Below are 15,647 nucleotides of genomic sequence, written 5' to 3'. Positions count from 1 at the left end.
TTCTCCAAACCTGGCGCAGTCCAAGCCCCAGCAGGACTCTGGGCCCATGTGCTGGGGCCTGCTCCTTTGGTTCAGCCATCTTTAGGGACGATCAGGTGGGTTTGGGGCATTGATGTCACACTCTCCATGTTCCTGTGTCTGCCTTTCAGGGATCAATGGGAAAACTCTCTTAAGTGCCCTGGGAAGACACACTCCTGACTCCAGGAGCTCCCCCTCTAGCCTCACAGAGCAGCAGTCCGCTTCTCTGATCCCTACACCTCTAGCCAACACCAGTGCCCTCGGGAACGCCTCTCCCAACTGGTCCAGGTCCTCCTCTCAGAAATCCACAGCCGGCACCCTCTCTGCTCACAATTCATCAGGCTCCTCGAAGATCTCCGCCGGGGCAGTGCTCAGCCCTCAGTCCCCAGGTGAGCTTTGCCGCAGGCCTCTGGCTCAGCCCACAGGCTCCCTGGCTTTGCCTGGCCTCTTATAGGGATAAGCTGACAAAAGCCAGAGCTTGGGGTTTTGTTTTCTTCCCTCATCTTCCTGCCTAGAGAGGAAATGCAGATAAATGGGACCAATCTGGCTGCAAAGCCAGCTCGGTGCTTCCAGCAGAGCTCAGGGCCTGTACCAGTTCTCTTGGCCCCTGAGAGAAATGGGGACATTGACTCTGGGACTCTTAATTTGTGGGAGAGTGTCTCAGAATCAAACCATTGCACAGGGGCGTGACGGGTGTTTGGAAGCTGGGTTCTGTGAGGCAATAGATTCCACCTGGGGATGTTCTCTGGGTGGGGATTTGATCCTCTGAATGCCAAGCCAAATGAGTTACGGATGATGCACAGTCTGTCCAATCCCAGCAGGAGAAGCAGTTCTATAGCAGTGGGGGCCAGAGCATCTTAGCACCTTTGCTTGTGACTTGAGACATAAGTCTCCAAGCCCACAGAGACGCCGTCCGTCAATGTCTTAATTACATAGCAGCAGTGGTCCCAGAGGCCGACGGGGTGGTAAAGTGACTCATCTCTGTCCCGAGTTCCACAAGCAAGAGGAGGGCAGGAAATATCCCCAGCTCCAACCATCTGTGCAGGGCCAGGGCATGCTGGGCTGCGTGTTGAGAGTGTCTGGTCTGAGCCTTGGCAAGCCAACAAGCTGCCTCTCCCTTTTATTTTAATTTCCTCCATTAACTCCGGTGCATGGTGCAGAGAAGAGCATGTGGTTCAGGGATCAGCATGTCCTATACAGCCCAGCCCTTGGCCTCTGCCTAGCCTGCCAGGTCGGTCTTTCATCCATGGGTCATCGATCCTCTAGTGGCTGAGAGTCATGCCAGCCGACAGCTGTCTGGTGGTCTCTGTGAAATGAATTGGTGCCATGGAAGCACAAAAATACCACAAGACGGGATGTTCTTACACATTCTGTTCGCATTCTCTCAGTCCTACTCATGGAACTGAGCACAAAACGCCTTGGCGAGGGGTCAGGTCACGCGGGAAAGACCGGGAATGGTGGAGCTGGCATTTTTGGGGTGGCCTTGAATTTTCTCCTCTCCTCCCACAGGCTCACGAAGCCTAGAGAAGAGGTTACCGTTCAGCCTGCGCAAGACCCACAACTCCCTGAAAATGGCCAATCCGCACCAGCCGACCCTCGTGTCTCAGGTAGCCTACCTGAAGGACATTGTTTGCTACCTGTCGCTGCTGGAAAGGGGCCGGGCTGAAGACAAGCTGGAGTGTAAGTGCTGGTGGACATGGAGAACACGTGAGCCGAAAGTACCAGAGACATGGCTCCAGGAGACTTGTTTAAAGGTGGGGCTGGGTGGGGAGAGCTGGGAGGACTGGTTCAGAAAGGCTGTTCTGTATGGGTCACTGGGAGAAGGGAGAAAAGACTGTGAGGGTGGAGAGAGTCTTGTGTTCCCAGCTGGCCCACCCACTCCGCGTGACCCTAGCAACATACCTGACTTTGCTATAACCCGGGCTAAGGCAAAATGCATCTGAGATGAGCTTTTCTGGAGCAATAGCAATATTTAAAAGAGAAAACAGCGGAAACATCAGTGTTTGCCATAGTTCCCCTGTCACTCGTACATCTATTTCTGTCAATGGTGCATGCAGTGTAGTTGTAGCCATGTCAGTCCCAGGATATTAGAGAGACAAGGTGGGGAAGGTCATATCTGTGATTGGGCCAACATCTGTTGGTGAGAGAAACAAGCTTGCTAGCTTACCGAGAGGACTCCTGTCCCCAGTGAAGTACTGTATTGTGATGGACTTATTAGAGTGGTTGCACACCACTGCCCTCTACTGCATGGAATCAGGATTGCATTACTGTCACAGGCTAACAGCTAAATCAGGCCTTGTCTACGTGGGAAAATTTTACCAGTTATACTGGTACAGTTATAACCCACCATGTGGACACTCCTGTTCCAGTAGAAATGTGGCTTCATTTGGTTTAGCTTAAGCCTCCTTCCCAAGAGACACAAGCTAAACTAAGCTAGACTAAAGCCCCTCTTATACCAATATGAGCATATTCACATAGGCAATTATAACTAGATTGGTTTAAATTTGTGATGATAAACCTGTCCCATGCAGACAAGGCCTTGGTTTCCCTCAAGTGATGGGGGTCTGTGTTGTTTAGAGCTGGAAAATATGAGTTGCTGTGTTGTCCCAAGAGGCCATGGTGTGTGGGGCAGTGACAAGGATGACGGTCGAGGTGGTCTCAGATGTGTGACTCCATGAAAGGAAAACTCCAGATTATGACAGTAAAAAGCAAGTGGCTTTGCTGATCTCAGGGGAGTGCTTCAGTCCAGAATACTCTCTCATTTTCATTTTTTTAAAAGCAGTTTGGATTTGACTTGCATCTTACTCATTGCCACCTGGTGTCCAGGAGCTGCAGATGAAGAGCCAAGGCTCTATGACATTCCCTGATTAATGGTGTGTCTGATTTCTGCCCCCCTTTGCCTCCCAGCTCTTTCAGACCAGTATTGTAACCACCCCACCTCCTCCAGAGCATCACTGCTCCCATGCCTCACCACCCCACCAGAGTGGGTGAAATTTTTCCAATTCTGATTAAATTTTAAAAAGCAGCAAACTCCCCCGCCCACGCCCCTGTTCTTCATCCCGCTGCACTCAGCCTTCAAAGCCACCTCTCTTCTGGGGAAACAGTCTGACCTGGGGCCTCCATTCTGAAGAGGCAGTGAAGGGAGACAGAGATAAGAGGCGCACCATTCTCCAAAGGACAGCGCAGGTTCTCTGCAGATTTGCAGGACTCTACAGATATCTGCTTCATATTCGCGGATGCAGACATCCGTGGACCATGTTTGCAGATCGCGGATCAGATGTGGATATAAATTTTTTATCTGCGCAGGGCTCTAGTTTTCTGTCTCCATTTAAATCTTGGGCTCTGCCTGGCAATGAAAGAAAGAAATGCCGGATTAGCTAGACATGTCCATGTTTCCCCAGTTTGTTTTTTAGCAGCTGGGACTTCGCCAATGGCAGTGCTAAATGGAGCTGGTTGGGACTTTTCCTTCAGAATAATTTTGTGATGGAAAATACAGTTTCAGTCCAATTGAAACTATTTCAGTTTATTGAACTGACCTGAAATGAAATGTTTTGGTTCAATGGCTTTCAGCACCCCCATGATACACAGCCCCCCATCCCCTTGTGAATTGAGCCTGGGGAAGAAACTGACTGAAACTATTCTGTAAATTTGTGTCAAAATCATGAATGCTTTTGGGCTGACTGAAGCTGCATTTTTCAGCTGTTTGAAAAGCGTCAGCTCGCTGGGAGCTCTCTGGGGCAAGGAGGGTTCTGAGTTTCCTCGTCTGTCCAGTGACTCACCCAGTGCAGCCAGCTCTGGTCCCTGGGCACTGCCACAGTACCAGTCATAGCCATGGGAAACCTAAACCTCTGGGAGCTCTTTGTTAAGCAACATTCATCTTTAAGTCCATATACGGTGGCCTCTCCCCCAGCCTGTGTCATCAATCCAAGTGCTGCTAACCTGCAACACCCAAAGCTGCTGCCTACAGTAGAGAGGCTCCTGAAAGGGGTCAGGCTGTGCTTTCTCGCACATGTTAACTGGGTTGTGCTGAATGCTAATGGGGACGAACCCTTGGCTGCTACGTCCCCCACTATTCCTGGGCACGTGATGCTGAGGGAGGCCGTGTGGGGAGCCTGGGCAGCGCCTATGTGTGTTCTCTCCTGCCCAGAGGAGCTGGGGTTAGGTCATCCGCTCTGCTGTATGAAACGCAGCAGTGCTGCCAGGCTGCACGCTCATTAGTTGCTGTGTTTCCCATTGCATCCCCTCCCCCCAGGCAGGGAATCCCCACATGCTGCTTCTCGCTTCCCAGCAGCCCCTGTATCTTCACCCCTAATGCTGGCTTCTCTCCCTTCTGCGCCCGTCCTTCCCGTTCTCTTCAGGGCTGCCCCTAGCCCAGCCCTGCATAAGCCCCGGAATGTCTCTGTGACTTCCACGTGGTTTACTCTTCCGCAGTGAACAACAACCGGCTTTGGTTTTAAACAGCCAGTTGCTTTGAACAGACTTATGCACAAACACCGGCAGATGACTAGCACGGGCCACGTCTTCTGGTTTCAGCGAAGGAGCCATATAATTTTTTTAATTAGTAAATGTTAAAAATAACCTTAGGAAAATCCATCTCCAGTTTAAAGAAGGGCCATTTTCAAATTACACATACTCCAGATTTTAAAGCCAGTTACCTAGTTGTTAGTGTAACCTGGCTCTATTGTGATGAGGCCTTGGTTAGTAAGGTTGTGAGGTGCTAAAAATGTTCACAGCAGACAGAGGAAGAGCTAGGATTAAAACTCCTGGGCTCCCAGCTTGTAACACGGGGTAGTTTCTCCTAGACTAGAGGGTGTATTTATACAGCCTTCTCCCTCAGATGTGTACATGACGTTCTGTCTGCTATGTGGAAAAAAGCATGTCTAGAGCTGATGGGAAAACGAGTTTTCCATCCCACAGAAAATGTTGAGCTTTTGAAAAATAATTGCATTCTGAATCAGGACAAAAAATCAAAATGTCACAATTTGTCATGAAACAAAGTTCTGGTCAACTGAACCATTTTGTTTTGAGAAATTTGAAACATTCCTTTCAAGTTTGATCATTTGTAATTTGTTTACTTTTTAAATATAAAATGCATTTCAAAACAAAAAGTCATTTTGAAATGAAAAATCAAAACTTTTTATACCAAAAATGTCAACGTGGGAAGTTATGACATTTTCGAAATGATTTTAATCCAGTTGTTTTCTCTACAAACTCACAGAAATTTTATTCCGGTTAGTTGAAATAGTATTTTGTGATGGGAAACTGCTTTGACAAAAAAATTTCAACCTGCCATAAGTACGACCCACATAACGAACACCAGGCAACGCTAGAGAGTGTCATTTTTCCTTGGGCCTCTCTGCCACTTTTCCAAAGCTGCAGACGTTTTGAAAAGTCACAAAGGAAAAAATGAAAAAATAACCCGATAGCAACATTTTTTCTGTCGTCTCCAGGGTAAAAAAAGAGGGAGAAAAGGGAAAGCACCAAATTCCAAAATGTGGACAATGTTTTGATTGTAAAACCAAAAGGAAATGGAAATTTCTGATCAAAGTGAACTGAAACAATTGCATTTTGTTTTAAAACATTCCCTCAGAAAAAAATCCAAATGAAAAAATTACATTCAGGATTTTTCTTGGGGAAAAAACATGGGGAAAGCTCGACTGCTCAAATATGCACACGTACATTCCTGCTATGTCTCACTCCTGGTATTTATTGATTTTATCCATTTTGATTTAAAATAATGGAAAAGATCCCTTCCCAAGGCTGTAGGTGCCCTCGCTCATTGTTAATTATACAGGACATACTATGTGAGTTGGCTTTTCACCTTGCACAGCAGAGAAGGGCAGCACATCGACACCCTGTATGGAGAGGATGGGAAGAAATACATTGGATTGGTAAGATTTTCCTGCGTCAGAGTTGATATTTTACAGCAGTGGTTTGCTCATCTCTGGCACCTCGCCCACAGATCTTAGAGTGCTCAACCCACCCCTTCAGCCTCACAACTCCCCAGCATGGCGAGGACAGCCATTCTCATGGGGAACCCAAGGGCATGGGCCAGATTGTGGTACCCACCCTGACTCCCACTGAATGAGACCTCCCACCAGGAGTAGTGCCAATGAAATCTAGCCTTTGGCGACTTGTCAAAGGTCACCCTGGGAGCGTGTGGTAGAACAGAGAGTAGGAACCGTGTCTTCTCGCTCCGTTGTGCTTCCCTCCTGTACGCCGATGGGCCAGGAGCTCGGTACAGAATTCCAAGCCCCAAACGTTTCATTTAAACATCTAGTGGGGGTGGTTACGTGACAGCCTCTCACATCTCTTCCCAAACCCCAGCCCTTGCAAGCAAGGAAATGACCAATTAAGGCCATCCTCAGCCTTCCACTGCCTATATAATAAACAGCCTCATCCTTATCAGGTGGAAAGAAGTGCCTATTTCACCTAGTTCACAGTGTCCTCTGGCATGACTCAGGCGTGATTCAGAGCACTGCAGCTCTGCTGAACACTGGCCTCTCTCGACGCTAGGGACTCGGGCACAGATTTTTAAAGGAATTTAGGCAGGGCTGTGCTTAGCATTCAATGCCTAGTGGATTTAGGAGCCTAAGTCTCATTTTCAAAAGGAGTTTTCGGCAATTAGGGTGTGTCTACACTGCAAAGAAAACCCCGCGGCTGGCCTGTGCCAACCAACTGGGGCTCATGGGGTAGGACTGCGGGGCTGTTTCATTGCTGTGTAGATTTAAAGGCTCAGGCTGGAGCCCAGGCTCTGGGACTCTCCTAACTTGCAGGTGTTAGCCAAATAGGGCTCGTTTCCCCCCGGAGCTTACCTAATTACACCAAGGAGGCACGGAGAGACAAGAAGACGGGTACCAGGTCCTTTATTTGTCAGTCAGCTGAGAGGGTGCACCTCGGCTCGTGCCAGAGGAGACACACCTTACATGGGCGACATAGGCCCTTTTTATAATCAGTAACAAACAACTCAGTTCTCATCCTTTTTACGTCATTATGCTGACCAATAAATAACAGGTTACACAGAATACATATTATTTTGGGGAAGGGGATACAAGAGACATCTGTTGCGGATACATTTGTCATTTTGAAGGGAGAACACGGTACGTTCCTTGACCCTTTGCACTAAATACCTTGGGGATATATGGGAAAACAGCTGCAAACTAACTATCTCTCTGTTCCCTCCTTATCTCTATTATTTCTGCTAGTGTGAGTGAAACTGCAGCCATTTGCTAAAAATGCTGACCAATACATTTCTACTTTAACATGTAAGCAGTTAGCACAGGAGTAGATGAGAGTTCACAAGATGGAGTCTGGGGGTTTCAGATAGGCCCAGAGCAAAAGAGCTCCATCGACACTTTAGCCTTCCGCTCTCCCGAGTTACCTGGTAGCTATGCCTAGTGGATCCCAACACAGGGTCCTAGAGCCCAGACCCCAGCCCGAGTCTGGAAGTCTACACAGCCAGAGTCCACCTGCGCCTGCCCATAGTGGGGGGATAGAGTGAGAGCAGCCAGCTTCAGCAGTGTTACTGAGCATGCTCAGTACAAGCCAAGGAGCAAATCAGAGGGGAGGTGACATGACCCCAGAGTAGGTGTCCAGTTGCTGGGTAGACATAACTGTAGGAGCCTCAGCCCCATTGACTGTCAGTGGAATTTTGGCTCCTCTATGCCTAAATCCTTTTGGCAAATGAGACTGGCATTGCAATGCTGAGTGCAGCAACGCCTAAATAGCTTTAAAACCTGGCCTTGGGCTGAAAACATCCAGTACTGGCTAATACTGAGTCAGCCTCGTTGGGAACCCTAGGTTAGCAGGGCCACATTTTTAAAACCATCTCAGAGAACCTCGCCCAGAGCAGGCTGAAATGACCCAATGCCGACTACACTGGCGGCCACTGGTGATTTGTCTACACTAGGGCTCCCAGCGTGGCTGACGACAGTGGCACAAACACCAAGGGGAAATTCTGAGAACATGTCCCTAGCATAGACAGGCTCCTTGGGGAGCCAGAGTGCACAGCAGGGGATCCTGGGAGCTAGCAACTGTCTATTTTAAATGGTTCACAGAACACGCACAAGACTTATTTATAGATTCTGTTTGTGAGCGGCAATAAGACAAGAAAGGCCATGCATTGCTGGGCGATAATTACTCATCTCTTCCGCTGTGCTCATTAAAATTGCTTGGCCTTCTGCCCGAGGCTTGCTTTAGTCATTCACTTGTGAATTCACTGCCTGCGTGCCGTTGCTTGTTAGCCGACACAAAGATCAGCAGCAGAAGGAAGATGAGCAAAGAGTAGGTTATTGTGCCGAGGGATGGATGCTGCTACCAGCCTGTGTCTATCTGAGGATCACACACATCAAACCATTGCAAGGGGAAGAGGTCCTTGTCATATTAGCAGGCAATGCAATTGCACAAGGCCAGTGCTTAATTTGTATTGACAGAGGTGCTGGGGCTCAAGCCCTGCCAAGCCCTGGCACAAATTAAGCACTGCACGAGGCTGCCCCCTAGGCCCAGTCCAACCCTGGAGCACAAGTGTGGCCTGCGTTGTCTTTTGTTTTTATGATTTTTCTAACGGGGTGCTGTGTTACAGTTTTAGGGTTTTGGAGGAGGAGATGATGCTTACTGTGGTGGGGGGGGGGCGGGATCTTTTGGTGAGTGGTTTATGAAACCATCTTGAAAGCATCTTAAAATGTGTTTTATTGTGGCAGAATTTCTAGTGGCCCTATATAAACAGGGGACTAGAGGTGTTGGCTGTAAAGTGGGTTTATTGGAGCAATTCCGTCTTTGCCACCTTCATTGCTCTCTGACTGTGTTTGCACATCACTCTAAAGCTGGAAAAAAGACAAAATGTAGCCAAAGAATGGGAACCCACAGCTAACGAGATACACAATGGCTGCAGCTCTTGAGAGCAGTACTAGCAGCGAGGCGATTTGAAAAAATGAGCAGGGATCATTTCCCACACGCTGCTCATGATACCCACTGAAATGCCCATTCACACTACATAATGCCTCTCTTCATAATATGACCGTCCCTTTCCTGTCTTATGGACTCTGATCAGCAGTGAAACTGTTAAGTGTTGCTATTTAAGGTGTCATCATTAGACTCCAGCGTCAACGCCTCTTTAAATGCGTGGGGCAGTTCAGACATCTCAAAGCGATTGTCTCAGGCTGTCTGCAGATGCAGGCAGATCTCGCCGTACTGGTCTAAGTGGGGTTTGTATTTGGAAGGCTGTCTGTAACCAAAAGTGCTGAAGACTTTTTTTTTTTTTTTAAATAAAACCTTAAATGCTGGAGCACATGCCACAGCCACTAGGGAAAAGTCCCTGCATGGTGAGAGATTGTGAGGTGGCCCAGTCCAACCCTGGAGCACAAGTGTCAAGCTGTTAAGCCTTAAGCACTGCAGGAGAGTTTATATTCTAAGATTAAAACAAACACTTCCCCAGGTGCCAAGAATTTACTGGCTCCCAGCTGACGAAGTCAGGCGGGAGAAGTTCAATATCACCTTCAAGTCCTCCTTTATCTGAGGCTCAGAAACAATTACATGTTTGTCCTTCAGAGCTGCCCCATGCCTGCGGTGTGCTGAGAATGCCTGTCTCCTGTGTTCTTGCTTCTCCTGCCACACCCAGGAGGAAGTGAGGTACTCTCTACCTGTTACCTGGCACTGTCCATCCGTAGAGCTCTAGACGCTTTGCAAAGGAGCTCATTTCCCAGATGGGGAAACTAAGGCATGGAGCGGTGAAGTGACTTGCCTAAGGTCACCCAGCAGGCCGGTGGCTGAGTCAGGATCCAAATTTCCTGCATCCTAACCCAAGGCTCTGTCCACTAGGCTGCACTGTCTGTCTAGCAAATGTCTTGCTCTTCTGGAGTAATGTTGACCCCATATTGCAGGGGTGGCCAACCTGAGCCTGAGAAGGAGCCAGAATTTACCAATGTACATTGCCAAAGAGCCACAATAATACGTCAGCAGCCCCCCATCAGCTTCCCCTCTCCCGCTCCCAGTGCCTCCCGCCCACGGGCAGCCCCGCCGATCAGCACCTCCCCCTCCTCCCCACACCTCCCGATCACCTGTTTCATGGCACGCAGGAGGCTTGGAGGGAGAGGAGCGAGGGCATAGCAGGCTCAGGGGAGCAGGGCCGCCCAGAGGGGGGGGGCAAGTGGGGCAATTTGCCCCAGGCCCCGCAGGGGCCCTGCGAGCCCTGGCCCAGCGGTGGTCCGGGTCTTCGGCGGCATTTCAGCGGCGGGGGGCCCTTCAGTGCTGCCGAAGATGCAGAGCGACTGAAGGGCCCCCCGCCGCCGAAATGCCGCCGAAGACCCAGACCGCCGCCGGGTGAGTACAAGCGCCGCAGCTCCCCCGCTTTGCCCCAGGCCCCCTGAATCCTCTAGGCAGCCCTGCAGGGGAGGGGACAGGAAGGGGTGGAGTGCGAGCAGAGCCTGTGGCAGAATTAGGGGTTGAGCAGTGAGCACCCCCTGGCATATTGGAAAGTTGGCACCTGTAGCTCCAGCCCCGGAGTTGGTGGCTATATGTAAGCGGGGGAATGGTCCCGCTATTGTGGGGAATTTTCCTGGCTTCTGCACTACCCCAGTGAGGTGGGCTAGCGAAAGGATCTGAGTGCTCACTCCCACTTCCTTTACCCAGAGGCCTCCCTGCCCTTGAGGACTCCCCTTCCACTCTCCTGTCTGGCAGAGTCCTTGTAACCCCAACAAGGCTGGGCCCAGGATTCCTGGGGGGGCTCAACTCCCAACCCTGCTGTGGTCACCTAGGACAGGGGCTAGGGTGTCCCCACTCCGGGGTGCTCTCTCTGCACTGGGCACTTCACTGACCCATTGATCAATACATACAATTTAAAGCAAATACAAGTTATTTAATCAACAATTAATTTAAAAAAATAAGGAAAAATGGGAAAGGTTGAAGGAAACACATCACCCCGCTCTGTGGCAGGGAACATTACAAACAGTGTCTCTGGAACATCAGGGCAGTGCACAGTCTGTTCCTTGTAGGTCCCAGGCCTCCTTCTCAGGCCCTGGCTGGGCTGCAAGGATGCTGCAGGTTGGACGCTTGCTCTGGTGGTGGCCACACACCTCCGGGCTTTGGGTGGTGGGACCTTCTTCCCAGCATCAGCCCCCCGTCGAGTTAAGATCCCCCTCCCGGTCTGGCCTGCAAGGAACCTTGGCTGGGGGTATCTTTCTGCGCTGGGCCCTTTGCCCAGGGTCCCCCCTTGGCTGGCCCCAGTTGCTCACCACACCTGGCTCCAGCCCCAGCTCCACTCTGCCTCAGCACTGCTGCTGCTGCTCTGCCTCCAGCTCCCTGGGCTGCTTCTCTGGCCCCTCTGGCACTGGGACTGCAACTCTGCTCCCAGTACAGGATCTGCTCTCTCTGGGCTGTGTCCCTGGCCCCACTGGCTGGCATGGCTCTTAGCTCAGCTTGGACCCCTGCGCTCTCCTTAGCTTGGCCCCACTCTGTCTGACCCAGGCAATTCTGGCTCACACGGAGGACAGGATCCTCCTGGCCTCCTGACTCCCTGATTAGCCTGCCTGCCCTGTCATTCAGGCTGACCTGGAGCATTGGCCTCTGCCCATTGTTCCTGGGGACTGTCAGTCTCAGGGTCCTGATTTCCCATTGACCCTTCCCCTTTTGGTACTGGGAGCTAACCAACCAAAACACCCCCACTGAGTGTTAGTAAGGGGGCAACAGTCCCCTTACATATACAAGGAGCACATATTAACTTCTGAAGAGCCGCATGTGGCTCCAGAGCCACAGGTTGGCCACCCCTGCCGTATTGGTTTGATGGCGTTATTGCAGTAGCACTGCTCCTGACCTGTAGAGCACATGCTCTGAAGGCAAAAGCCGAGGGCGGGGAAAGGGCTAGGATCGACACCCACCTAGCTGCCCAGGCACACAGGCTGACCTCTGGGGTCTGTCTGCCAGCCCCCATTTTGCTAGCTCTGCTCCCTGGCAGTTCTGGCAGCTGCCACTGGATTGTGCGTTCCTTGCTTTTCAGTCCTTGTCTTGAAGTCACTTGCCACTACAGCTGCACGGTCTCACTTCCCCTCGTGGTGGTGTGGGGAGCACCTGGGTCAGGGAGCCTTCCTCTGCGGGGGGCTGAGTTTGAGGCAGACGATGTTCCTACGCCCACCACCACTCCGGGGTTGGGGGCAGAGTGCTGAGGGGGACGAGGGGCGATGGGGACAGTGGGCCTGGTTCTCCGCCACGTCACTCTACCTTAATGCCAGTGCTATTCCATGGAGATCCGGCATTGCGCCAGCATGGCGCTGGAGGCTCTCAGCCCGTATACGTATCCGGGGATTGGTGGTGTCCAACTGAGGAGAGAGGAACAGCTGGCTATGCCATATTCGCACCTCTGAGAGGGTCTGGGCTGGAGGCTGCAGGTTCAGTGGCTGCATTCCTCCCAGGACCGAGCGCCAACAGACAAAGAGGCAACCCCAGGAGCTCGCCCCACACTCCGCTGTCCCTAATGTCCCGTGTCTTTGTGTCTCTTGCAGTTATGTTTCGTCTCTACGACACTGATGGCAACGGCGTCCTGGACAGCTCGGTAAGCCCTAGCATGCGGAGCTCTCCTCACTGCATGTAGCTGCACAAGCTGGCTGATACTGGGGGGGTGGCAGCTGGGTATGCAAGGGCAATACAGGGCCCTAGGAGGCCCTTGGAGGGACGCTTGCAAAAACCAGCCCTGTCCTCCCAGCCATTTCTTTATGGAATATGTATTGTCTCCCAGAGAGACAGCTAGTTCATCAGGCCGGCCGACAGAGACCTGTAGTGTTTACGTGCACTGCAGCGGACCGCCTCTGATGCACTGCCATAGGTCTCTGCTGGCCATTTGGCCCGGGCTGCAGGTGTGTCACCTCCTTCTAGCCAGGCGGCCCCTTCTCGGCAGCCACCGTGCAAAGAAGCTACCCAGATGCAAGTGCAGTCAATGCCCCTCCCTCAAACAATCACCTGCTTCTCGCTCGGCCATCTTGTTTCTAGGTGGAAGAGAAGGGCGTGATTTCCTCAGGGTCAGTGCCCCACTACAAAGCAAAAGCCACCGTCATAGCCACACCCTCAGTCCGGGCAGAGAGAGAGAGACCCTCCCCTGCCTTCAGTTCTGGACTTTGTGCTCTCTGGTTGTTGCAGGTTCCTGGTGAGGCCCCTACATTAATTTTGGGGGACTCCCTGCTATCTTTCTTCCACCCTCCCCCCACACACCCCCGTTTCTCTGTCTTGTCCATTTGGGATGGATTCTGACATGCTTAGTCACCTTGACTGGCACTGAACTCCACGAATAGCCCTGCTGAGATAGAGGCTGCTAGAAACTGGGATTCCCATTGCCTGGGGAACTCCCTGAGGAAAACAAAAAAGTGGGTCTGAAACCAAATGGAAGATAAAATATCTGCATGTCCTACAGAACGGGAACCCCAACATTTAATGTGGAAAAAGTCTCAGTAACATTTCCTTTGGGTCTTTTCACAATGTTTCTCCAGTTCCCCCAGCTGCCCAGAGCCCCAGCAGCCTGCCAGCAGGGAGCTGGGGAGCCTGAGAGCCAGGCATCTCGGGAGCTGGGTCCCCCAAGGCTTGTGGGCTGTCAAGGAGCTGGGGACCTACCAGCCATCAGGGATATGTGTCTACACTGTGTTTTAACACAGCGCCATGTGGACGTACCCAGGCGGGCTGCTAAGGAGCAGGTGGGCGAGCTGGCAGGAATCCCAGCCGTTGGAATCTCAATTCCAACTAAACACTCTTTTCTGATGGAAAATTTCCCACCCGCTCTTCACTGAAACCAATGGGAGTGGCTGGGGTGTAAGGTTGGGTGAGGGTTTGCCTCTCTGTGTGTCTGCGGGTAGCCTCTACCCCAGCAGGGCTCTGATCCACATGCCTTATCTCCCGCCTGCTCATGTCCCAGGGGCAGCGCTGATTGTTTCTTTTGGTTCCTCCTTTTGTCTGAGCTCAGGAGCTAGATCGGATCATCAACCAAATGGTGCACGTGGCAGAATACTTGGAGTGGGACTCGACGGAGCTCAAGCCGGTAAGTGACAGCGGAGCCTCTGACTGCTGGGCAGGGGGCGGTGGTCGGGAAAGACTGAGTGGGGAAGGCTGAGGTGAATTCCACCTGAATGAGCTGCTGGTGCTACGAGCTAGGAAAAACACCCCTGCCCCAAGTGTGACTTCCCAGAGATATCCCTGTGTGGAGGCGCTGGGCTCCCCCACTCCTGGGCTTCTGAACAGGGTCTTTGCTGTCCAGGAGCCTTCTGCTTGCTCCTGGCAATTAGCTGTGGTGGAGATGGTAGAGATGTCAAGGATGGAGACCCGAGGTGAGAAATAGGCAGGACTAGATTAGTACCTAAGGAACAAAGAACCTGTCTTCATGCATCTGTTCTTAATCATCCGGGGCTGTTCAGAGAAGAGGTGCATGGAGAGACCTGATGGATTAGTTAGGAGGGCGTGCCAGTGTAAGGAGTGGGAGAGAGCATGGAGAGGGCTGCACTATGAGGGGTAGACAGGGCTGGTGGAAATGTTCTGGGCTTTGGGGTTTGTGCTGGCCTCTTGGAGTGGCGTAGGCCTCTGCCTCGGGTCATTGATCTGGTACTTAAAATATGGGAATGCACTGGCCATTGTGCAAGGTGTGTGCAGTGAGCGGGATCACTGGCCATTGTGTAAGGTGCGTGCGATGAGCGGGATCACTGGCCATTGTGCAAGGTGCGTGCAATGAGGGGGATCACTGGCCGTTGTGCAAGATGCGTGCGATGAGCAGGATCACTGGCTATTGTTCAAGGTGCGTGCGATGAGCGGGATCACTACCTTCAGGAATATGGGGACTCCGTGGACTCTTGTTTCCTCTAGATTTTGAAGGAGATGATGGAGGAAATAGACTATGATCATGATGGCACCGTGACGCTGGAAGAGTGGATCCGGGGCGGCATGACCACCATCCCCTTGCTAGTCTTGCTGGGGATGGAGACTGTGAGTATCCAGGGCTGGGCTTAGATGGGACAGGCCCTACAGGGCTGGTCTCCAGAGATGTACAACCCGGAGTTCAGGTGTAACTCAATTGCCAGGCACTTGGCTGGAGGAACTGGGGCATGGCAGAGGGGTAGGGGGGAACACTTCCTTCCTGCAACAACTCTGCCCGGAGAATAGGGTTCTGACCACGCCAGGGTGGAAATGAACACTGGGACAGAGTGGCTATGCTGGCTAGCCGGGGCAAGCTGTGCAGGGCTTGCTTCTCCTTCACCCCACTCCAGGTACATTACAGCCCCTGCAGAGCTCCTTTGCGGCCTTCCCAAGGACTCCATTTGGCATGTGCTTTGTGGCAGCATCCCAGGTGTGAGTTCACCTCTAAGATGGCTGCACTGGGCCAGTGTCCCAGCAAGGGCCCGGGAAGATCTCCACTTGCATATCACCCTGGGGCCATTATTCTGCACCTACCCCCTCTGCTCTGCATGTGTGGTGTTCGAACGACCCCCCTTGATACAGACGCCTTCACGCTCAGGTGTTGCCCGGGGGCAGCAGGAAAACCACCCTGCTTTCTGATGGGGGCAGGCTGGTCTGATTACTGCCTGCGATTTGTAATGGCAGTGTTGACGGGGGTTAGACAATGAATGGTCACAAAGGAGCTAGGCAGAAAGGTCAGATGCTGGGGACAG

The 15,647-nt window shown here is 51.8% G+C and overlaps 1 protein-coding gene across 1 annotated transcript in view; it reads left to right on the top strand.

The window, feature by feature from the left end:
- Nucleotides 1–15,647, top strand: part of DGKG (diacylglycerol kinase gamma) — a 113,997-nt gene that overhangs the window by 23,894 nt on the left and 74,456 nt on the right. Inside the window, exons 6-10 of the mRNA XM_026660821.2 lie at nt 150–407; nt 1,528–1,698; nt 12,510–12,559; nt 13,955–14,029; nt 14,845–14,964. Coding sequence (XP_026516606.1) covers nt 150–407; nt 1,528–1,698; nt 12,510–12,559; nt 13,955–14,029; nt 14,845–14,964 — 674 coding nt within the window. The remainder of the gene's footprint in view (nt 1–149; nt 408–1,527; nt 1,699–12,509; nt 12,560–13,954; nt 14,030–14,844; nt 14,965–15,647) is intronic.

This window comes from Terrapene carolina, unplaced genomic scaffold (genome assembly GCF_002925995.2).
Source record: "Terrapene carolina triunguis isolate 2854851 unplaced genomic scaffold, T_m_triunguis-2.0 Scaffold837, whole genome shotgun sequence".
NCBI lineage: Eukaryota > Metazoa > Chordata > Testudines > Emydidae > Terrapene > Terrapene triunguis.
The sequence above is the reverse complement of the archived record's forward strand: the minus strand, read 5'-3'. Positions and strand labels throughout refer to the sequence as shown.